The 23,186-nt window shown below is 48.3% G+C and overlaps 1 protein-coding gene across 3 annotated transcripts in view; it reads right to left on the bottom strand.

The window, feature by feature from the left end:
- The window catches only part of LOC138250391 (RNA-binding protein 26-like), a 623,852-nt gene that overhangs the window by 291,545 nt on the left and 309,121 nt on the right, over positions 1-23,186 (bottom strand). For all 3 annotated transcript variants that reach the window (XM_069205212.1, XM_069205213.1, XM_069205214.1), the window contains one exon: positions 19,179-19,310. In XM_069205212.1, the coding sequence (XP_069061313.1) occupies positions 19,179-19,310 (132 nt within the window). The remainder of the gene's footprint in view (positions 1-19,178; positions 19,311-23,186) is intronic.

Below are 23,186 nucleotides of genomic sequence, written 5' to 3'. Positions count from 1 at the left end.
ATGCATGCCAACAACAGTTTGTACAAAAGAAGATAAGGAGATCAGGCTTCCGCAATCTGTTGCATGGGGACCTGGCACCCCTACCCTTTTAGGGAAACTTTCTGGAGTATTAGTTCTTCTAGTTATGTTTGGGGCAGACAGTTCAGTTCATCTCAAAACACTCACCAGAACAGTTACATGGGACTTTGGTCGTAAAGACTTGTACCATTCACACAGCATTATTCAACTCCTCGCATTAAATGTAAGGAAGCAATGTATGGTCTGGCAGCATTTACGACCAAAGGCAAAATCATTATTCGTCCAAGGGAAGCAGCTCCTGAAACAAGACCAATTTAGACTGAAATGCGAGGGCTATCCTAAATAGAATTGGGCCTCAGGCAAAAGCAAAACAGATCTCCAACTCTCCCTTCACACGTATCAACATCTATGCTCCCAACATTCAACAAAAGCAATTTCTTGCCCATATTCTTAACACCCTAGTAGGTACCGCAGAGGGAAGAGCCATCCAGGAGAGGACTTCAACATTATTTGGGAACCACACGTCATAAGCAGCAAGGTTATTATCGAAAAAGCTGAAATGCAAAACAACATGGAATGGAATGCAACGGCACTAGCAACGACTAGGACCGCTTACCAAGCCATCGTTGGATCGAGTGTAAGCGTTTAACCTCATGTATACTTTTTAAGTATACTTACACTGTGGGTTCAAAGCGATTTCATTTGTTGGTTGCAGTGTCCTTTAAAAAGCCTTGCTCGCTAGTGATCAGTTTTGCCTCTTTGTCCTGCCTTTTTCTCTTTGGGAGCTGGGACCCACTACTGTGTAATTATGCTATGTTCTGCTTATCTCTTTTGTACGGGACTTTTATTTTTATTTTTTGCCTGTTCAACTTGCACTGTGGGTGTGTGTTCCAGAGCAGCCACGCTTCCTCGGGCAACTCCCTCCCCCCCCCCCCAAATGTTGAGGATGAGTCGGGCGGAGGCATTTTGGATGCGTTGGAGGCATTGTAGGAGTTTGGATGAGATACCGGAGTAGAGGGCGTTGCCGAAGTAGAGTCTGCTGCTGACGAGGGCCTGGGTTACTGTTATTCTTGTTTCTGCTGGGATCCATTTGTAAACTCTGCGGAGGGTGTTGTAGCAGGAGGAGGAGATGGAGCTGACCTGCTTTGACATGGAGAGCGGGGAGTCGAGGGTGAAGCCGAGGTTTCGTGCGCGGTCTGTGGGAGTCGGTGGTTGACCCAGTGTGGTCGGCCACCACGAGTTGTCCCAGGCGGAGGGGGTGACCCCAAGGATGAGGACCTCCGTTTTGTCCGAGTTCAGTTTCAGCCGGCTGTCTCTCATCCAGTCGGCAATGGCTTTTAGTCCCTCGTGGAGGCTGGTTTTGGCGGTGTGCGGGTCCTTGGTGAGGGAGAGGATGAGTTGGGTGTCGTCAGCGTAGGAGATGATGTTGAGGTCGTGCTCACGGGCCACTTGTGCGAGGGGGGCGATGTAGAACAGCGTCGGGATGAGCCCTGGGGTACTTCGCAGATGATGTTGAATGCTTTGGATTGGCACGGGGGAGGCAGACACTTTGGGATCTGCTGGCGAGGAAGGATGCAGTCCATTCGAGGGCCTGGTCCTGGATTCCTGCTGCGTGGAGACAGGATTTAAGGGTGTGGTGACAGACGGTGTCAAAGGCGGCTGATAGGTCTAGGAGGATGAGGGCTGATGTTTCTCCATTGTCGAGGTGGCTTCGGATGTCGTCTGTGGCGGTGAGGAGGGCGGTTTTTGGTGCAGTGGTTGCGTCTGAAGCCGGACTGGGAGGGGTCGAGGATGTTGTTGTCTTCGAGGTACCGGGTGAGCTGAGTGTTGACGATTTTCTCGATGACCTTTGCCGGGAAAGGGAGCAGAGAGATGGGCCGGAAGTTTTTCAGGTCCTTGGGGTCCGCCTTTGGTTTCTTGAGAAGGGCGTTGATTTTGGCGTGTTTCCAGCTTTTCCGGGAATCTTGCAGTTTCGAAGGAGATGTTGATGGCTTTCCGTAGGTGTGGTGCGATGGCTCTCTCTGCTTTGTTAAAGATGTGGTGTGGGCAGGGGTCTGATGGTGATCCGGAGTGGATGGAGTTCATGGTCTTGCGGGTTTCGTCGTCGCTGATGGTGGTCCAGGAGGTCAGTCGGCTGGAGCGGGTGGAGTTCATGGTGGGTAGGGTAGGAGCGTCCGGAGTGTGAGGGGAGTTGAAGCTGTCGTGGATGTCTGTGATTTTTCAGTGGAACGCGGTTGCTAGGGCGTCGCATAGTTCTTGGGAGGGGGTGATGTCGTTGACGGTGGTGCTTGGGTTGGAGAGTTCTTTTACGATGCTGAAGAGTTCTTTGCAGTCGTGGGCGTTGTTTTCTAGGCGGGTCTTGAAGGAGGATCTTTTTGCTAGCCTGATGAGCTGGTGGTGTTTGCTGTGGCATCCTTGAGTGCTGTGTGGTTGACTGGAGTGCGTTCGAGTAGCCATCTTTGCTTGAGTTTTCGGCAGTGGCGTTTGAAGGCTTGGAGGTCGTCGGTGAACCAGATGGCTTTTTTGTTGATGTGTGTAGGAAGTTGGCTCTGTATGTGCTATTTCAAAGTAAGGAATAGCATGCACAGAGTCCAAGGGTTCCCCTTAGAGGTAAAATAGTGGTAAAAAGAGATAATACTAATGCTCTATTTTGTGGTAGTGTGGTCGAGCAGTAGGCTTATCCAAGGAGTAGTGTTAAGCATTTGTTGTACATACACATAGACAATAAATGAGGTACACACACTCAGAGACAAATCCAGCCAATAGGTTTTGTTATAGAAAAATATCTTTTCTTAGTTTATTTTAAGAACCACAGGTTCAAATTTAACATGTAATATCTTGTTTGAAAGGTATTGCAGGTAAGTACATTAGGAACTTTGAATCATTTCAATTGCATGTATACTTTTCAAGTTATTGACAAATAGCTACTTTAAAAGTGGACACTTAGTGCAATTTTCACAGTTCTTGGGGGAGGTAAGTTTTTGTTAGTTTTACCAGGTAAGTAAGACACTTACAGGGTTCAGTTCTTGGTCCAAGGTAGCCCACCGTTGGGGGTTCAGAGCAACCCCAAAGTCACCACACCAGCAGCTCAGGGCCGGTCAGGTGCAGAGTTCAAAGTGGTGCCCAAAACGCATAGGCTAGAATGGAGAGAAGGGGGTGCCCCGGTTCCGGTCTGCTTGCAGGTAAGTACCCGCGTCTTCGGAGGGCAGACCAGGGGGGTTTTGTAGGGCACCGGGGGGGACACAAGCCCACACAGAAATTTCACCCTCAGCAGCGCGGGGGCGGCCGGGTGCAGTGTAGAAACAAGCGTCGGGTTTGCAATGTTAGTCTATGAGAGATCAACGGATCTCTTCAGCGCTGCAGGCAGGCAAGGGGGGGCTTCCTCGGGGAAACCTCCACTTGGGCAAGGGAGAGGGACTCCTGGGGGTCACTTCTCCAGTGAAAGTCCGGTCCTTCAGGTCCTGGGGGCTGCGGGTGCAGGGTCTTTTCCAGGCGTCGGGACTTAGGTTTCAGAGAGTCGCGGTCAGGGGAAGCCTCGGGATTCCCTCTGCAGGCGGCGCTGTGGGGGCTCAGGGGGGACAGGTTTTGGTACTCACAGTCGTAGAGTAGTCCGGGGGTCCTCCCTGAGGTGTTGGTTCTCCACCAGCCGAGTCGGGGTCGCCGGGTGCAGTGTTGCAAGTCTCACGCTTCTTGCGGGGAGATTGCAGGGTTCTTTAAAGCTGCTTCTTGGAACAAAGTTGCAGTCTTTTTGGAGCAGGTCCGCTGTCCTCGGGAGTTTCTTGTCGTCGTCGAAGCAGGGCAGTCCTCAGAGGATGCAGAGGTCGCTGGTCCCTTTGGAAGGCGTCGCTGGAGCAGAGTTCTTTGGAAGGCAGGAGACAGGCCGGTGAGTTTCTGGAGCCAAGGCAGTTGTTGTCTTCTGGTCTTCCTCTGCAGGGGTTTTTCAGCTAGGCAGTCCTTCTTGTTGTTGTTGCAGGAATCTAATTTTCTAGGGTTCAGGGTAGCCCTTAAATACTAAATTTAAGGGCGTGTTTAGGTCTGGGGGGTTAGTAGCCAATGGCTACTAGCCCTGAGGGTGGGTACACCCTCTTTGTGCCTCCTCCCAAGGGGAGGGGGTCACAATCCTAACCCTATTGGGGGAATCCTCCATCTGCAAGATGGAGGATTTCTAAAAGTTAGAGTCACCTCAGCTCAGGACACCTTAGGGGCTGTCCTGACTGGCCAGTGACTCCTCCTTGTTGCTTTCTTTGTTCCCTCCAGCCTTGCCGCCAAAAGTGGGGGCCGTGGCCGGAGGGGGCGGGCAACTCCACTAAGCTGGAGTGCCCTGCCGGGCTGTGACAAAGGGGTGAGCCTTTGAGGCTCACCGCCAGGTGTTACAGCTCCTGCCTGGGGGAGGTGTTAGCATCTCCACCCAGTGCAGGCTTTGTTACTGGCCTCAGAGTGACAAAGGCACTCTCCCCATGAGGCCAGCAACATGTCTCTAGTGTGGCAGGCTGCTGGAACTAGTCAGCCTACACAGACAGTCGGTTAAGTTTCAGGGGGCACATCTAAGGTGCCCTCTGGGGTGTATTTTGCAATAAAATGTACACTGGCATCAGTGTGCATTTATTGTGCTGAGAAGTTTGATACCAAACTTCCCAGTTTTCAGTGTAGCCATTATGGTGCTGTGGAGTTCGTGTAAAACAGACTCCCAGACCATATACTCTTATGGCTACCCTGCACTTACAATGTCTAAGGTTTTGCTTAGACACAGTAGGGGTACAGTGCTCATGCACTGGCACCCTCACCTATGGTATAGTGCACCCTGCCTTAGGGCTGTAAGGCCTGCTAGAGGGGTGTCTTACCTATACTGCATAGGCAGTGAGAGGCTGGCATGGCACCCTGAGGGGAGTGCCATGTCGACTTACTCGTTTTGTCCTCTCTAGCACACACAAGCTGGCAAGCAGTGTGTCTGTGCTGAGTGAGAGGTCTCCAGGGTGGCATAAGACATGCTGCAGCCCTTAGAGACCTTCCTTGGCATCAGGGCCCTTGGTACTAGAAGTACCAGTTACAAGGGACTTATCTGGATGCCAGGGTCTGCCAATTGTGGATACAAAAGTACAGGTTAGGGAAAGAACACTGGTGCTGGGGCCTGGTTAGCAGGCCTCAGCACACTTTCAATTGTAAACATAGCATCAGCAAAGGCAAAAAGTCAGGGGGCAACCATGCCAAGGAGGCATTTCCTTACAATGTGGTTGTTGGTGGTTTTTCTGAGTGGAGCAAGGCGGTCGGCGCAGTTGGTGATCCATAGTTTGAGGTTGTGTGCGGCGATGTCAGGGTTGGTGGGGTTGACGCGCGGTTTCTGGGCTAGGGTGTTGGTTAGTTGAAGTTCGGTGACTTTACCCCCCATCGTCGGCGGGGCGGTTGTTCGATGAGGTGGTGTTCTGTCTGCTTCTTGAAGGTGAAGTGGACGCAGTGGTGGTCGGTCAAGTAGAGTTCGGTGGTATGGTTGAAGGTGACGTGGTTGCTTGTGGAGAAGATGGGGTCAAGGGTGTGACCGGCTGTGTGGGTGGGTGTGTTGACGAGCTGTGTGAAGCTGAGGTTGGTGAGGTTTTCAGTGAGGGTGGTGGAGTTGGTGTCATTGTTGTTTTCGAGGTGGAAGTTCAGGTCCCCGAGGAGGATGTAGTCCGTGGAGGCGAGTGCATGGTTGCTGGCCAGGTCGGCAATGGCGTTGCTGAAAGGTGCCCTGGGACCTGGGGGTCTATAGATGAGTGTTCCTCTGACCATGGTGTTGGGGTCCGTGTGGACTTGGAAGTGAATGAGTTCGGCGGTGTTGAAGGAGTCGTCCAGGGTGGTTTTGACTTCGAGGGTGGCTTTGTGGACGATGGCTATGCCTCCTCCGGTTGTGTTGGTGCGGTCTCGGCGAGCGACTTTGTATCCGTTCGGGGTGGCTATGGCGATGTAGGGTGCAGGGGTCGTTCCACCAAGTTTCGGTTAGAAAGGCCACGTCCGGGGAGGTGGAGTCGAGCAACGGAGGTGGTTGGTCTTGCTCCTAGGAGGTATGTGGGCTCTGTTGCAAGTGAAGCTACAGTTGTGGCAGGAGAAGGGTCAGTGCGTGCTCTTTGGAGAGGCCTGGAAGCAGGTGGTGTCTCGGCTGGTGTTGAGTGCGTGGAGGGTGTTGGCATCGTAGCGAATGCTGGCGGGGTGGCTGTTGCTGGGGCCAGGGGTTCTGGCATAAGAGGAGGGGAGGGTGGGAGTGGCAGCTGGGAGGCGGGAGGGCCTGACGAATGAGAGGGCTGGGGGGTGGGGCCGCAGGGGACGCAGCAGCAGGAAAACAGGAAAGGAAGCGGTGAGAAAGAGGGGGGAGGTGGGAGGGGCCGCAGGGGACGCAGCGCCGGGAAAGCAGGAAAGTGGTGAGAAGGAGGGGGGAGGGGCCGCAGGGGACCCAGTGGCGGGGAAAGAGTGAGCAGAAAATGTGGAGTGGAGGTGGCGCGGAAGGCGGAGCGAGGAGCGACCTGCCTGCAGTAGCAAATGCAAATTACTGTTTATTTAGACAAACTAAATACACTGTTAAAATGAGAAACAGGCACAAAAACATACACAAAGCACTGTGAGGGCAGCTCTGGGCCCCACAAGGCTGTAACTGACATTGCCTTTTTAAGGGGTCCTGGAAGGAAATGCCTCCTTGGCATGGTTACCCCCTGACTTTTTGCCTTTGTTGATGCCAAGTTATGATTTGAAAGTGTGCTGAGGCCTGCTAACCAGGCCCCAGCACCAGTGTTCTTTCCCTAACCTGTACCTTTGTTTCCACAATTGGCACACCCTGGCATCCAGGTAAGTCCCTTGTAACTGGTACCCCTGGTACCAAGGGCCCTGATCCCAGGGAAGGTCTCTAAGGGCTGCAGCATGTCTTATGCCACCCTGGAGACCCCTCACTCAGCAAAGACACACTGCTTGCCAGCTTGTGTGTGCTGGTGGGAAGAAAACGACTAAGTCGATATGGCACTCCCCTCAGGGTGCCATGCCAGCCTCTCACTGCCTATGCAGTATAGGTAAGACACCCCTCTAGCAGGCCTTACAGCCCTAAGGCAGGGTGCACTATACCATAGGTGAGGGTACCAGTGCATGAGCACTGTGCCCCTACAGTGTCTAAGCAAAACCTTAGACATTGTAAGTGCAGGGTAGCCATAAGAGTATATGGTCTGGGAGTCTGTTTTACACGGACTCCACAGCACCATAATGGCTACACTGAAAACTGGGAAGTTTGGTATCAAACTTCTCAGCACAATAAATGCACACTGATGCCAGTGTACATTTTATTGTAAAATACACCACAGAGGGCACCTTAGAGGTGCCCCCTGAAACTTAACCGACTATCTGTGTAGGCTGACTGGTTCCAGCAGCCTGCCACACTAGAGACATGTTGCTGGCCCCATGGGGAGAGTGCTTTTGTCACTCTGAGGCCAGTAACAAAGCCTGCACTGGGTGGGGATGCTAACACCTCCCCCAGGCAGGAGCTGTAACACCTGGCGGTTAGCTTCAAAGGCTCACCCCTTTGTCACAGCCCCGCAGGACACTCCAGCTAGTGGAGTTGCCCGCCCCCTCCGCCCCCGGCCCCCCACTTTTGGCGGCAAGGCCGGAGAAAATAATGAGAATAACAAGGAGGAGTCACTGGCCAATCAGGACAGCCCCTAATGTGTCCTGAGCTGAGGTGACTAACTTTTAGAAATCCTCCATCTTGCAGATGGAGGATTCCTCCAATAGGATTAGGGATGTGACCCCCCTCCCCTTGGGAGGAGGCACAAAGAGGGTGTACCCACCCTCAGGGCTAGTAGCCATTGGCTACTAACCCCCCAGACCTAAACACGCCCTTAAATTTAGTATTTAAGGGGTTCCCTGAACCTAAAGATTTAGATTCCTGCAACTACAAGAAGAAGGACTGCCGAGCTGAAAGATCCCTGCAGAGGAAGACCAGAAGACACCAACTGCCTTGGCTCCAGACTTACCGGCCTGTCTCCTGCCTTCCAAAGAACCTGCTCCAGCGACGCTTTCCAAGGGACCAGCGACCTCTGAATCCTCTGAGGACTGCCCTGCTTCGAAAAAGACAAGAAACTCCCGAGGACAGCGGCACTGCTCCAAAAGAACTGCAACTTTGTTACAAGGAGCAGATTTAAAGACCCCTGCAATTCCCCGCAAGAAGCGTGAGACTTGCAACACTGCACCCGGCGACCCCGACTCGACTGGTGGAGAACAACCAACTCAGGGAGGACCCTCCGGCGACTCTACGACTGTGAGTAACCAAAGTTGTCCCCCCTGAGCCCCCACAGCGACGCCTGCAGAGGGAATCCCCAGGCTCCCCCTGACCGCGACTGTCTGAACTCCATTTCCCGACGGCTGGAAAAGGCCCTGCACCCGCAGCCCCCAGCCCCTAAAGAAACAGAACTTCTGTGCAGGAGTGACCCCCAGGAGGCCCTCTCCCTTGCCCAGGTGGTGGCTACCCCGAGGAGCCCCCCCCCTTGCCTGCATCGCTGAAGAGACCCCTTGGTCTCCCATTGAAACCTGAAGGAAACCAGACGCGTGTCTGCACACTGCACCCGGCCGCCCCCGCGCTGCTGAGGGTGTACTTTCTGTGCTACTTTGTGTCCCCCCCGGTGCCCTACAAAACCCCCCTGGTCTGCCCTCCGAAGACGCGGGTACTTACCTGCTGGCAGACTGGAACCGGGGCACCCCCTTCTCTCCATTATAGCCTATGTGTTTTGGGCACCTCTTTGACCTTTGCACCTGACCGGCCCTGAGCTGCTGGTGTGATAACTTTGGGGTTGCTCTGAACCCCCAACGGTGGGCTACCTTGGACCAAAAACTGAGAACTGTAAGTGACTTACTTACCTGTGAAAACTAACAATAACTTACCTCCCCCAGGAACTGTGAAAATTGCACTAAGTGTCCATTTTTAAAACAGCTTATTGTGTTTTATGACAAAAGTATTCATGCTAATGTAATGATTCAAAGTTCCTATAGTACTTACCTGCAATACCTTCCAAACAAGCTATTACATGTGAAATTTGAACCTGTGGTTCTTAAAATAAGCTAAGAAAAGATATTTTTCTATAACAAAACCTATTGGCTGGATTTGTCTCTGAGTGTGTGTACCTCATTTATTGTCTATGTGTATGTACAACAAATGCTTAACACTACTCCTTGGATAAGCCTACTGCTCAACCACACTACCACAAAATAGAGCATTAGTATTATCTCTTTTTACCACTATTTTACCTCTAAGGGGAACCCTTGGACTCTGTGCATGCTATTCCTTACTTTGAAATAGCACATACAGAGCCAACTTCCTACATTGGTGGATCAGCGGTGAGGTACAAGACTTTGCATTTGCTGGACTACTCAGCCAATACCTGATCACACGACAAATTCCAAAATTGTCATTAGAAATTGATTTTTGCAATTTGAAAAGTTTTCTAAATTCTTAAAAGTCCTGCTAGGGCCTTGTGTTAGTCCCTGTTAGCATTTCTTTTAGAGTTTAAAAGTTTGTAAAAGTTTGAATTAGATTCTAGAACTAGTTTTAGATTCTTAAAAGCATTCCAACTTTTAGAAGAATAATGTCTAGTACAGAGATGAATGTGGTGGAACTCGACACCACACCTTACCTCCATCTCCAGATGAAAGAGCTAAGGTCACTCTGTAACATAAGAAAAATAACAATGGGCTCCAGACCTACCAAAGTACAGCTCCAGGAGCTGTTGGCAGAGTATGATAGAGCCAACCCCTCTGTGGATAACACAGAGGAGGATGATAGTGAACTGGAGGAAGAATCCCCTCCACCAGTCCTATCTAGGGAGAACAGGGCTTCTCAAGCCCTGACTCCAAAAATAATAGTCAGAGATGCTGGCTCCCTCACAGGAGGGTCCAGCCTCTCTGAAATCACTGAGGATAACCCCAGTGAAGAGGACATCCAGTTAGCCAGGATGGCCAAAAGATTGGCTTTGGAAAAACAGATCCTAGCCATAGAAAGGGAAAGACAAGAGATGGGCCTAGGACCCATCAATGGTGGCAGCAACATAACTAGGGTCAGAGATTCTCCTGACATGTTGAAAATCCCCAAAGGGATTGTAACTAAATATGAAGATGGTGATGACATCACCAAATGGTTCACAGCTTTTGAGAGGGCTTGTGAAACCAGAAAAGTGAACAAATCTCACTGGGGTGCTCTCCTTTGGGAAATGTTCACAGGAAAGTGTAGGGATAGACTCCTCACACTCTCTAAAAAAGATGCAGAATCTTATGACCTCATGAAGGGTACCCTGATTGAGGGCTTTGGATTCTCCACTGAGGAGTATAGGATTAGATTCAGGGGGGCTTAAAAATCCTCGAGCCAGACCTGGGTTGACTTTGTAGACTACTCAGTAAAAACACAAGATGGTTGGATTCAAGGCAATGGTGTAAATGATTATGATGGGCTGTACAATTTATTTGTGAAAGAACACCTATTAAGTAATTGTTTCAATGATAAACTGCATCAGCATCTGGTGGACCTAGGACCAATTTCTCCCCAAGAATTGGGAAAGAAGGCGGACCATTGGGTCAAGACTAGGGTGTCCAAAACTTCCACAGGGGGTGACCAAAAGAAAGGGGTCACAAAACCTCCCCAGGGGAAAGGTGGCGAAACAGCCAAAAACAAAGATAGTAAAGAGTCCTCTACAGGCCCCCAAAAACCTGCACAGGAGGGTGGGCCCAGAGCCTCTTCACAAAACAATTCTGGGTACAAGGGTAAAAACTTTGATCCCAAAAAGGCCTGGTGTCGTAACTGTAGTCAGTCTGGACACCAAACTGGAGACAAGGCCTGTCCCAAGAAAGATACCACTTCTAACTCCCATCCAGCTAAAACTGGAATGGCCAGTCTCCAAGTGGGATCAACAGTGTGCCCAGAGCAAATCAGGTGTCACACTGAAGCTACATTAGTCTCTGAGGGTGGGGTGGATTTAGCCACACTGGCTGCCTGGCCCCCCTAACATGCAAAAATACAGGCAGCAGCTATTAATTAATGGGACAAGTGTAGAGGGCCTGAGGGATACAGGTGCCAGTGTCACCATGGTGACAGAGAAACTGGTTTCCCCTGGCCAATACCTGGCTGGACAAACTTACCCAGTCACCAACGCTGACAATCAGACTAAAGTACATCCCATGGCTATGGTAACTTTAGAGTGGGGAGGGGTCAACGGCCTGAAACAGGTGGTGGTCTCCTCAAATATCCCAGTAGACTGTTTGCTTGGAAATGACCTGGAGTCCTCAGCATGGGCTGAGGTAGAACTGAAAACCCATGCAGCCATGCTGGGTATCCCTGAACTGGTGTGTGTCAAGACTAGGGCACAGTGCAAGGCACAGGGTGAAAAAGTAGAACTGGAGTCTGGAAAAATGGCCCAGCCTACCAAGAGAAAAGGAAAGTCAGCTGGGAAACCAGCTGCAACACAACACCAAAAAGAGAATCTCTCTTCTCAGGAAGAAGTTCTGCCCTCTGAGGGAACTGAGCCTATGGAGCTGGAACCTTATCAGGTTGAGCTCTTGGGCCCAGGGGGACCCTCAAGGGAGGAGCTGTGTAAGGGACAAGAAACCTGTCCCTCTCTTGAAGGCCTTAGGCAGCAAGCTGCTGAAGAGTCCAAAGGCAAGAAAAATGGAACACATAGGGTCTATTGGGAAGATGGACTCCTGTACACTGAGGCAAGAGATCCCAAACCTGGTGCCACTAGGAGAGTGGTAGTGCCTCAGGGTTTCAGAGAGTTTATTCTGACCTTAGCCCATGATATTCCCCTTGCTGGGCATTTGGGACAAACCAAGACGTGGGAGAGGTTAGTCAACCACTTCTACTGGCCCAATATGTCCCAGAAGGTTAAGGAGTTTTGCCTCTCCTGCCCCACCTGTCAATCCAGTGGTAAGACAGGTGGGCATCCAAAGGCCCCCCTCATTCCACTTCCAGTGGTGGGGGTCCCCTTTGAAAGAGTGGGTGTGGACATAGTTGGTCCACTAGAACCTCCCACAGCCTCAGGAAATATGTACATCCTAGTAGTAGTGGATCATGCTACTAGGTATCCTGAAGCTATTCCCCTTAGGTCGACTACTGCCCCTGCAGTAGCCAAGGCCCTCATTGGTATCTTTACCAGAGTGGGTTTCCCTAAGGAGGTGGTGTCTGACAGAGGTACCAACTTCATGTCAGCATACCTAAAACACATGTGGAATGAGTGTGGAGTGACTTACAAATTCACTACACCATATCATCCACAAACTAATGGCCTTGTTGAGAGATTCAACAAGACATTAAAGGGCATGATCATGGGGCTCCCAGAAAAACTCAAAAGAAGATGGGATGTCCTCCTGCCATGTCTGCTTTTCGCTTACAGAGAGGTGCCTCAGAAGGGAGTAGGATTCTCACCCTTTGAACTTCTGTTTGGCCACCCTGTAAGGGGACCACTTGCTCTTGTTAAAGAAGGCTGGGAGAGACCTCTTCATGAGCCTAAACAAGACATAGTGGACTATGTACTTGGCCTTCGCTCAAGGATGGCAGAGTACATGGAAAAGGCAAGTAAAAACCTTGAGGCCAGCCAACAACTCCAGAAGTTGTGGTATGACCAAAAGGCTGCACTGGTTGAATTTCAACCAGGGCAGAAAGTCTGGGTTCTGGAGCCTGTGGCTCCCAGGGCACTTCAGGACAAATGGAGTGGCCCTTACCCAGTACTAGAGAGGAAGAGTCAGGTCACCTACCTGGTGGACCTGGGCACAAGCAGGAGCCCCAAGAGGGTGATCCATGTGAACCGCCTTAATCTCTTCCATGACAGGGCTGATGTAAATCTGTTGATGGTAACAGATGAGGACCAGGAAGCTGAGAGTGAACCTCTCCCTGATCTCCTCTCATCAGACCCTAAAGATGGCTCAGTAGATGGAGTGATCTACTCAGACACCCTCTCTAGCCAACAACAGTCTGACTGCAGGAAGGTCCTGCAGCAGTTGGCTGAACTCTTTTCCCTAACCCCTGGTCAGACACACCTGTGTACCCATGATGTGGACACAGGAGACAGCATGCCTGTCAAAAACAAAATATTTAGACAGTCTGACCAAGTTAAGGAAAGCATCAAGGTGGAAGTCCACAAGATGCTGGAATTGGGAGTAATTGAGTACTCTGACAGCCCCTGGGCTAGCCCAGTGGTCTTAGTCCCCAAACCTCACACCAAAGAAGGAAAGAGAGAGATGAGGTTTTGTGTGGACTACAGAGGTCTCAACTCTGTCACCAAGACAGATGCTCATCCCATTCCTAGAGCTGATGAGCTAATAGACAAATTAGGGGCTGCCAAATTCTTAAGTACCTTTGACTTAACAGCAGGGTACTGGCAAATCAAAATGGCCCCTGGAGCAAAAGAAAAGACAGCATTCTCCACACCGGATGGGCATTATCAGTTCACTGTAATGCCCTTTGGTTTAAAGAATGCCCCTGCCACCTTCCAAAGGTTGGTGAATCAAGTCCTTGCTGGGTTGGAATCCTTTAGTGCAGCTTATCTGGATGATATTGCTGTCTTCAGCTCCACCTGGCAGGATCACCTGGTCCACCTGAAGAAGGTTTTGAAGGCCCTGCAATCTGCAGGCCTCTCTATCAAGGCATCCAAATGCCAGATAGGGCAGGGAACTGTGGTTTACTTGGGACACCTTGTAGGTGGAGGCCAAGTTCAGCCACTCCAGCCTAAGATCCAGACTATTCTGGACTGGGCAGCTCCAAAAACCCAGACTCAAGTCAGGGCATTCCTTGGCTTGACTGGGTACTATAGGAGGTTTGTGAAGGGATATGGATCCATTGTGACAGCCCTCACAGAACTCACCTCCAAGAAAATGCCCAAGAAAGTAAACTGGACTGTAGAATGCCAACAGGCCTTTGACACCCTGAAGCAAGCTATGTGCACAGCACCAGTTCTAAAAGCTCCAGATTACTCCAAGCAATTCATTGTGCAAACCGATGCCTCTGAACATGGGATAGGGGCAGTTTTGTCCCAAACAAATGATGATGGCCTTGACCAGCCTGTTGCTTTCATTAGCAGGAGGTTACTCCCCAGGGAGCAGCGTTGGAGTGCCATCGAGAGGGAGGCCTTTTCTGTGGTTTGGTCCCTGAAGAAGCTGAGACCATACCTATTTGGTACTCACTTCCTAGTTCAGACTGACCACAGACCTCTCAGATGGCTGATGCAAATGAAAGGTGAAAATCCAAAACTGTTGAGGTGGTCCATCTCCCTACAGGGAATGGACTTTATAGTGGAACACAGACCTGGGACTGCCCATGCCAATGCAGATGGCCTTTCCAGGTTCTTCCACTTAGAAAATGAAGACTCTCTTGGGAAAGGTTAGTCTCATCCTCTTTCGTTTGGGGGGGGGGGGGGGGGGGTTGTGTAAGGAAATGCCTCCTTGGCATGGTTACCCCCTGACTTTTTGCCTTTGCTGATGCTATGTTTTGAATTGAAAGTGTGCTGAGGCCTGCTAACCAGGCCCCAGCACCAGTGTTCTTTCCCTAACCTGTACTTTTGATTCCACAATTGGCACACCCTGGCATCCAGATAAGTCCCTTGTAACTGGTACCTCTGGTACCAAGGGCCCTGATGCCAGGGAAGGTCTCTAAGGGCTGCAGCATGTATTATGCCACCCTAAGAGACCCCTCACTCAGCACAGACACACTGCTTACCAGCTTGTGTGTGCTAGTGAGAACAAAATGAGTAAGTCGACATGGCACTCCCCTCAGGGTGCCATGCCAGCCTCTCACTGCCTATGCAGTATAGGTAAGACACCCCTCTAGCAGGCCTTACAGCCCTAAGGCAGGGTGCACTATACCATAGGTGAGGGTACCAGTGCATGAGCACTGTGCCCCTACAGTGTCTAAGCAAAACCTTAGACATTGTAAGTGCAGGGTAGCCATAAGAGTATATGGTCTGGGAGTCTGTTTTACACGGACTCCACAGCACCATAATGGCTACACTGAAAACTGGGAAGTTTGGTATCAAACTTCTCAGCACAATAAATGCACACTGATGCCAGTGTACATTTTATTGTAAAATACACCACAGAGGGCACCTTAGAGGTGCCCCCTGAAACTTAACCGACTATCTGTGTAGGCTGACTGGTTCCAGCAGCCTGCCACACTAGAGACATGTTGCTGGCCCCATGGGGAGAGTGCCTTTGTCACTCTGAGGCCAGTAACAAAGCCTGCACTGGGTGGGGATGCTAACACCTCCCCCAGGCAGGAGCTGTGACACCTGGCGGTGAGCCTCAAAGGCTCACCCCTTTGTCACAGCCCCGCAGGACACTCCAGCTAGTGGAGTTGCCCGCCCCCTCCGGCCCCGGCCCCCCACTTTTGGCGGCAAGGCCGGAGAAAATAATGAGAATAACAAGGAGGAGTCACTGGCCAGTCAGGACAGCCCCTAAGGTGTCCTGAGCTGAGGTGACTAACTTTTAGAAATCCTCCATCTTGCAGATGGAGGATTCCCCCAATAGGATTAGGGATGTGACCCCCTCCCCTTGGGAGGAGGCACAAAGAGGGTGTACCCACCCTCAGGGCTAGTAGCCATTGGCTACTAACCCCCCAGACCTAAACACGCCCTTAAATTTAGTATTTAAGGGGTTCCCTGAACCTAAAGATTTAGATTCCTGCAACTAAAAGAAGAAGGACTGCCGAGCTGAAAGACCCCTGCAGAGGAAGACCAGAAGACACCAACTGCCTTGGCCCCAGACTTACCGGCCTGTCTCCTGCCTTCCAAAGAACCTGCTCCAGCGACGCTTTCCAAGGGACCAGCGACCTCTGAATCCTCTGAGGACTGCCCTGCTTCGAAAAAGACAAGAAACTCCTGAGGACAGCGGCACTGCTCCAAAAGAACTGCAACTTTGTTACAAGGAGCAGATTTAAAGACCCCTGCAATTCCCCGCAAGAAGCGTGAGACTTGCAACACTGCACCCGGCGACCCCGACTCGACTGGTGGAGAACAACCAACTCAGGGAGGACCCTCCGGCGACTCTACGACTGTGAGTAACCAAAGTTGTCCCCCCTGAGCCCCCACAGCGACGCCTGCAGAGGGAATCCCCAGGCTCCCCTGACCGCGACTGTCTGAACTCCATTTCCCGACGGCTGGAAAAGGCCCTGCACCCGCAGCCCCTAAAGAAACGGAACTTCTGTGCAGGAGTGACCCCCAGGAGGCCCTCTCCCTTGCCCAGGTGGTGGCTACCCCGAGTAGCCCCCCCCTTGCCTGCATCGCTGAAGAGACCCCTTGGTCTCCCATTGAAACCTGAAGGAAACCCGACGCGTGTCTGCACACTGCACCCGGCCGCCCCCGCGCTGCTGAGGGTGTACTTTCTGTGCTACTTTGTGTCCCCCCCGGTGCCCTACAAAACCCCCCTGGTCTGCCCTCCGAAGACGCGGGTACTTACCTGCTGGCAGACTGGAACCGGGGCACCCCCTTCTCTCCATTATAGCCTATGTGTTTTGGGCACCTCTTTGACCTTTGCACCTGACCGGCCCTGAGCTGCTGGTGTGATAACTTTGGGGTTGCTCTGAACCCCCAACGGTGGGCTACCTTGGACCAAAAACTGAGAACTGTAAGTGACTTACTTACCTGTGAAAACTAACAATAACTTACCTCCCCCAGGAACTGTGAAAATTGCACTGTGTCCATTTTTAAAACAGCTTATTGTGTTTTATGACAAAAGTATTCATGCTAATGTAATGATTCAAAGTTCCTAGAGTACTTACCTGCAATACCTTCCAAACAAGCTATTACATGTGAAATTTGAACCTGTGGTTCTTAAAATAAGCTAAGAAAATATATTTTTCTATAACAAAACCTATTGGCTGGATTTGTCTCTGAGTGTGTGTACCTCATTTATTGTCTATGTGTATGTACAACAAATGCTTAACACTACTCCTTGGATAAGCCTACTGCTCGACCACACTACCACAAAATAGAGCATTAGTATTATCTCTTTTTACCACTATTTTACCTCTAAGGGGAACCCTTGGACTCTGTGCATGCTATTCCTTACTTTGAAATAGCACATACAGAGCCAACTTCCTACACGTGGGCTGAAAATTATTAACTTTTTTCATAGTTAGCAGTGAACAAAAGGACTTTAAAGGAACTGGAATAAGGCACAGTCTGCATAAGTAATTTAATCTTTGTTAAGAGGTACCATGAGGCATAGAACCCCAAATTATTTCATATTGCAAGTCAAATTGCAAAAAATATGCAACTGAAGAAGAAAGTACCAGAGGCTGAACTAGTAGATGCGCCTAGGTGATAATGTTCCAGGTATTGCAAAATACATCTTCCACAGCACAAGCTAAATGAAAAGGGCAGGGGAAATTAATGCAAAATTGCACATCTGGGGCTAAGGATTGCAAGGCCCTATAATCTACGCCCTGGCACAGCACAATTCCTGCCATCATTCAGGGAATGTCAACTTGTGCGAGTGTCAAGTATGAGAGGCTTTGGATCAAGAGACTGCAGGCCTCCCAGTGCAGCATCTCCCTGCCAGGGAGGGAGGCTATCTGCAAGCTGCCCCAGAGATTCTACAAACATCAGCTGTTGTGTAAACAAGCTGACAGTGCACATCGGGATGGCTTTCCAGCAATTACATTTTCCACTCACACAGGCTGCTCTATCCTAAGGATTCTTAGAGCATCCAAATGGAGCTATTCAGATCAGTAAGGCTTAACCAGAAAAGTGGGAGACCCTCAGAGGAGGCATAGTGTGGGAACAAAAAAAAAACGCTAAATGAAGGAGCTGCTGGACTGGTGCAAAAGATGCATTTTAAGTACAATCAATCTGTAAGAATGAATGAACAGATAATCTGAGCTACAATATATTTGCAGAGTGTGGTGAGGCAGAGAGTCCCTTAAGGTGCCCATCTGTACAAGCATGGCACTTAAAATAACAAAGACCTACGGACAGATATTGGACCTTTTCTCACTAAGACTTCCAACATGCAGAGAAGCCTGTGAAGTTAAACTAGATGATAGAGCTGCCAAGGGAGTATGCCTACATCATGTAGAATCATAAACTATAGTGACACAAACAGAATTACAAAATACCCCAAGATTCAATAAAGAGAAAGTATTTTACACAAAGGGGACAAAGGAAGAATTCAGAGGTTCCACTGACGAAACAGCTGTGGGATAACATCATATAATATTTGTTAGAAGAAAAAAAAAAAAAAAAAAAGCACACACTGAAGTATTATGTAACAAAAATTCAGTAAGCCCAAGATTTTGTATTTGTAAATCAGGCTCCCAGTTGGAGTCCAAAATAGAAAACCTGTAGAATAAGGAGAAATTGAGAGTTTAGATTTAGTGAATGCAAGAATACATAACCAACAAAGATCTGCCAGATCAGCATCACAGTTTAAGAAGAATGTTTGGATAGACTTCCTCATAACTCATGGATTTTAACTACCATGTAATAAAAAGACGATAAAAGGAAGAAAGCTAGCCTGAGTCGAACTAATGTCTCAATTTTTACTGATCAGTGAAATCACCAGAAAGCAGAGAACTGAACTTCTGCTACGCAAAAATAAACCTCTCCAAAGTGGTTGTGGGCAAGACAGAGGGTGTGGGTGGAGGGGAAGGTGTACTCTTCTTTCATAATGCGGCGGTGGCAAATCATTTTACAAAATCAATTAAGAAAGGTGGTAGCAAGGTTGTGAAGGGTGGAAATGCCTGACTCAGATCTTGTGCTTAAGACCTGTGTGGTGAAAATAAGTGTTGTTGGTTGTCATACTCAATTAAGCCCAGAAAGATAATGCCCTTAGAAGTCTGGACAGTTGTATGTACCTGGTTATGACATTGAGAATGTGAGTTGTGTTTTTACCTTACTCCCGCTCCGTTAGATACTTTCCATTCATTATATTTCTTCCTCATAAAAAGGCTGACAAGCGATAGTGTGTTGAGCTTAGGTGTCCTTTTTACTTTCAGATGGTAAACAACTAATAGAGAAAACCTATTTGTATTGGAGGAAGGGATTGTGGGTGTATTAAAGAGGAGACCGTTCCTCATAGTTTATTCATTTTCCACAATAAAGTTTCAATGCACAGTTAACATATCATGTACAGCTAGTTTACATTTAGAAGGAAACTGAAATTGGTAAAAGTGATACTGTAAATACCTGAGATACTTCTGGACTAGAGATGTGAGTCACTGCAAGCTCAACATTACCCAAAGGTACAGGCCCTAAGCGATCCTTTACTGACTGCTTTACTGCTGGTTGAGTAGACTGATGGGCTGAAGGCTGGACTACCTGTAAAAAAGAAATGTTTGTTTTCTGTAATAACTGCAAGTTAAGGGTGCAATCCATTTACTAGAGAAAAATTTTGTTTGGACATTCATCCTCCTTACAGATTAAAAACTGTGTTACAGCATTATAGATAACCAGCTCAGGTATGAAATAGGGCTACTCAATACAATAGCAACAATATACAGTGTACTTGAGAACTGTCATCTAACTTAAAACAAAGAAGCAGTGAAAAGGGTTAAAAAAAACAAAAATGGAGCTAATCTAAGTGAATTTGGTAATTTACAAGCCAAATACTTGATCATCTTCTTTGAGAAACAAAAATGTTACTTAGCTTGTAAGCATCTGTCCAAACGGGAGTGCTATAGATTCACATTCTCTGCAGATCCCGGACATTTGTTGTTGGGCTCAGACATAACGTGTTTTTTCTTCAACGAAGCTGCAAGTCAGATGTGCTGTGACTCTGCCCTTATTCGACCAATTCCACCTTAGATTGCTTTCAGCTCAGTGGTTGGAAGGTGAAAGTGGAGTGACGTGATTGACTACTGTGTTGCGCTGTGTGCAATGTAAATTGCTTTAAAATGAAAATAAAAAATACAAAATAAAAAACACGTTTCTTACCTGTAGTAGTTTTGCAGCTTGATAAATCTTCTAGATTCACATGCGGTGCATTATTCCATCATTTAGTGGTTGGGCCGGAATTCTTCAATATAGTAGTAGTCCTTCTCTTCTTTTATTTTTTCTTGTTAGTCATTGGCAGTTTCATCACTGTTATCCTATCCAGCCTCCTCTGACTTCATAGGCACTCCCTGAAAGCTCCCACTCGTGGTCACCATGCTCAGATTTTTTTTTACCTTCTTCTCTCCCATCTTAATGTTCTTCCATCTTCTAGAGGAGGTGGGTGGGTGGGTTGCTTGAGAATCCACAACATTCTTCAAGCTGCAAAACTATTCCTACAGGTGAGAAACCATTTCGGTTTGCAGCATGAATCTTTTCAGGTTTCATATGCTGTGCATTGATTTGGTAGTGGATTCTTAATCTTGTGGTAGTTAGGATGAAGATGAGCTTACATTTGTAAACAGTTGTCTCACTGGTGCTTCGTTGCTCACTTGAATGTCCATACAATAATGTTTAGTAATAGTGTGGAGTAATCACCAAGAAGCTGCCATGCATTTGTCCTGTAAAGATGTATTTGCTAAAAAGGCAATTGATTCTCCTTTGTGCCGTGCTCATTTGGTCTAGAATTTAACTGTATTCTTGCACTTGCGTGATGTACTTGAATGGCTTGTGAGCTCCATTCAGCAATTGTACCCTTAGTCACTGGTTTACCCACATTGTTGTCTGCAAAAAAAAAAAAAAAAAATTCCTTTATCTTCCTACTTTCTTTATTCTTTTCATGTAGTACGAGTGCTCTTCTTGCGTGTGTGACACTCTTTCTGCTTGACTTTTTTTTGTTTCTTGGAAAAAAAACGTGGAATTTCAATTGTTTGACTAATCTTAAAGTCCAAAGTTACTATGGGCATGAATTGAGGGTGTGTCCTCATGACCAATCTGTCTTTATGGACTTTTAAGTATGGTTCTTTGATTGTACGTGCTTGTAGTTCACTCACCCTGCGGAGTGATGTCATTGTCACCAGAAAGGATGTTTTCAGCATGAGCATTTTTAAATTTTTAATGAGGCTTTGTGTAGAGGTTCAAACAGTTTCTTTATTAGTTGTGTTAGTACTAGATTAAGATTCAATCTGGATGGTGCAATTCTCTTTGCTCCCTCCAGGAATTGTTTTATTACTGGTGTTCTGTTGAAACCGCTTCCTACATGATCTCTTATGAAGGCCACAATCGCTACTAAATGCACCTTTAATGACGCTTACGTTATTTTACAGTCTAGTAGTAGCATAAGATCTTTTAGGACTGTTGTGTCCTTAGCATTGTTCTGCAATTGGTCCATTCTTTGGCACCACACTTAGTATCTTCCCATTTGGCTATGAAACCCTTTCTTGATGTTTGCATTCTTGCTTCTCTTAAAATGGCCAATGTTTTTTTACAGTAAGCCTAGATGTTTAAATTTTAAGTTTTCCTGAGCTATGCTGCCAAACTGAACGACTGATACTGGATAGAGCATTCTCCCTCCTTCCATTGACAACAGGTTCTATTGTGTTGGTAATTTCTGAAAGTTGTCCTGTGCCATTTCTAATAGTTCGGAGTACCATGTTTCTCTCACCCCACTGAGGGGCAATATGTTTTAGCATCATTTTTGCCCCTTTGCATTTGATGATGACTAATGGTGGTACCGGGGGGGGGAGGGGGGGGAGAGTGTAAGCAAATCTGCCTGACCAGTTTATGGACAGAGGATTCTCCAGGGATTGGTGGTGGTGGTGGTGCTGCTGGTGCTGCTGCTGCCTGGATGCAAAGTATTGCCATTTTGCATCTGTTGGCGTTGCAAATAGATCCATTTCTGGCCTTTCCCATCATTTGAATATCTATTTGAGTACTGCTTGATTGAGTTACCGTTCGTGGAAGGATGATGCTTACCTGCTTAGTTTGTCTTCTTTTATCTTGTCCTTCCCTGGAAGATGAATTGCCGTTAGGTCTATTTGTCTCCGATTGGCCCACTTCCAAATTTCCTGAGCTATGCTTGGTAAAACAAAGGACTGTCTTCTTACCTGCTTGTTGATGTAAAACATTGTTGTAGTATTGTTTGTTTGGATTAATAGCAATTTACTTCACAGCTCTTTCTGAAAGGCCCTTAAGGCTAGGAACACAGTTTTTAGTTCCAGGATAGAGATATGCTGGACCGCTTCTTTTTCTTTCCGTACATTTCGAAGCTTGAGTGAGCTCATGTGAGCTCCCACCCTATATGTGAGGCATCTGTAGGTATGGTTACTGATGGAGTTGGTTGGGTAAACTGTCTTCCTGCTGTTAGATGTGAGTTGTTCCACCATGCCATTTCTTCTTGTGTTTTCTGTGTGACAACCACTAAATCTTCCAGTAGGAAGCTTTCTCTTTATAGGCTGTATCAAAATGTGATATATATATTTTGCAAAGAGTCCAGGGGTTCTAGTGGACAGTGGCTTGCTCTAGTAATCCCAAGGTGCTCTTTTAGGAGGTAGTGTGGTCGAGCAGCATATCAGAAAGGAGTGTTAGGCATCTGCAAATACACACACAGTCAATAAGTGAGACACCCGACTCAAAACGGAGATCCACACCAATTTACAAAAATAATAAGTATCTTTATATATGTTTAGGGACCAGAATCAATACGATCGGGCAAGTATGTTTTGCAACAAAAATACTTTCAGGTTTTAAAAGTCGACAGTGAATTTTTCAGTAGTGGCAATTTAATCCTAGGAGAGAAAAACAAGTACTGCATTCAGATATAGTACAGTGACTTAAGGAATCAATCTCCTGGTATTAAGGTAAGGATAGGGTAAGGGTCAGGGCCACATCAACATGTCACACCGGACAGATCTGGGGCAGCTGGATGCAGAGGTATAGTACGGCATCGGGTGCCCAATGTTAGTCAACAGGGATCGGTCCCGTGGCAAACATGCTGCAGGTATAGACTGGTGATCCAGTTGAGGGGAACCAACAACTGGGTTCCAGCTTTGGGATACTGGAGAACATGGGGACACCTTGGTTCCTCTTCTCCACAAGCCAGGGGTAACGGGTGCAGAGGTGTCTTGTGGCGTCAGTTATCTCTCCACCAGAGCACTCTAGGCAGAGGAGGCCTGGGTGCAGAGGCTACAGGCAGCGTCACTGATTCCACAGTGGGCAAGACCAAGGTGGGCTTAGTCTCTAGAAGCTGGCACAGTTGGTCCATTTCAACTCAGGCTGTGCGGCATGTGTGCTTTCAGATGTCAGAGCCTTGCTGTTCAGAGTCCT

Source organism: Pleurodeles waltl, chromosome 8 (assembly GCF_031143425.1).
Source record: "Pleurodeles waltl isolate 20211129_DDA chromosome 8, aPleWal1.hap1.20221129, whole genome shotgun sequence".
NCBI classification, from domain to species: Eukaryota; Metazoa; Chordata; class Amphibia; order Caudata; family Salamandridae; genus Pleurodeles; species Pleurodeles waltl.
The sequence above is the reverse complement of the archived record's forward strand: the minus strand, read 5'-3'. Positions and strand labels throughout refer to the sequence as shown.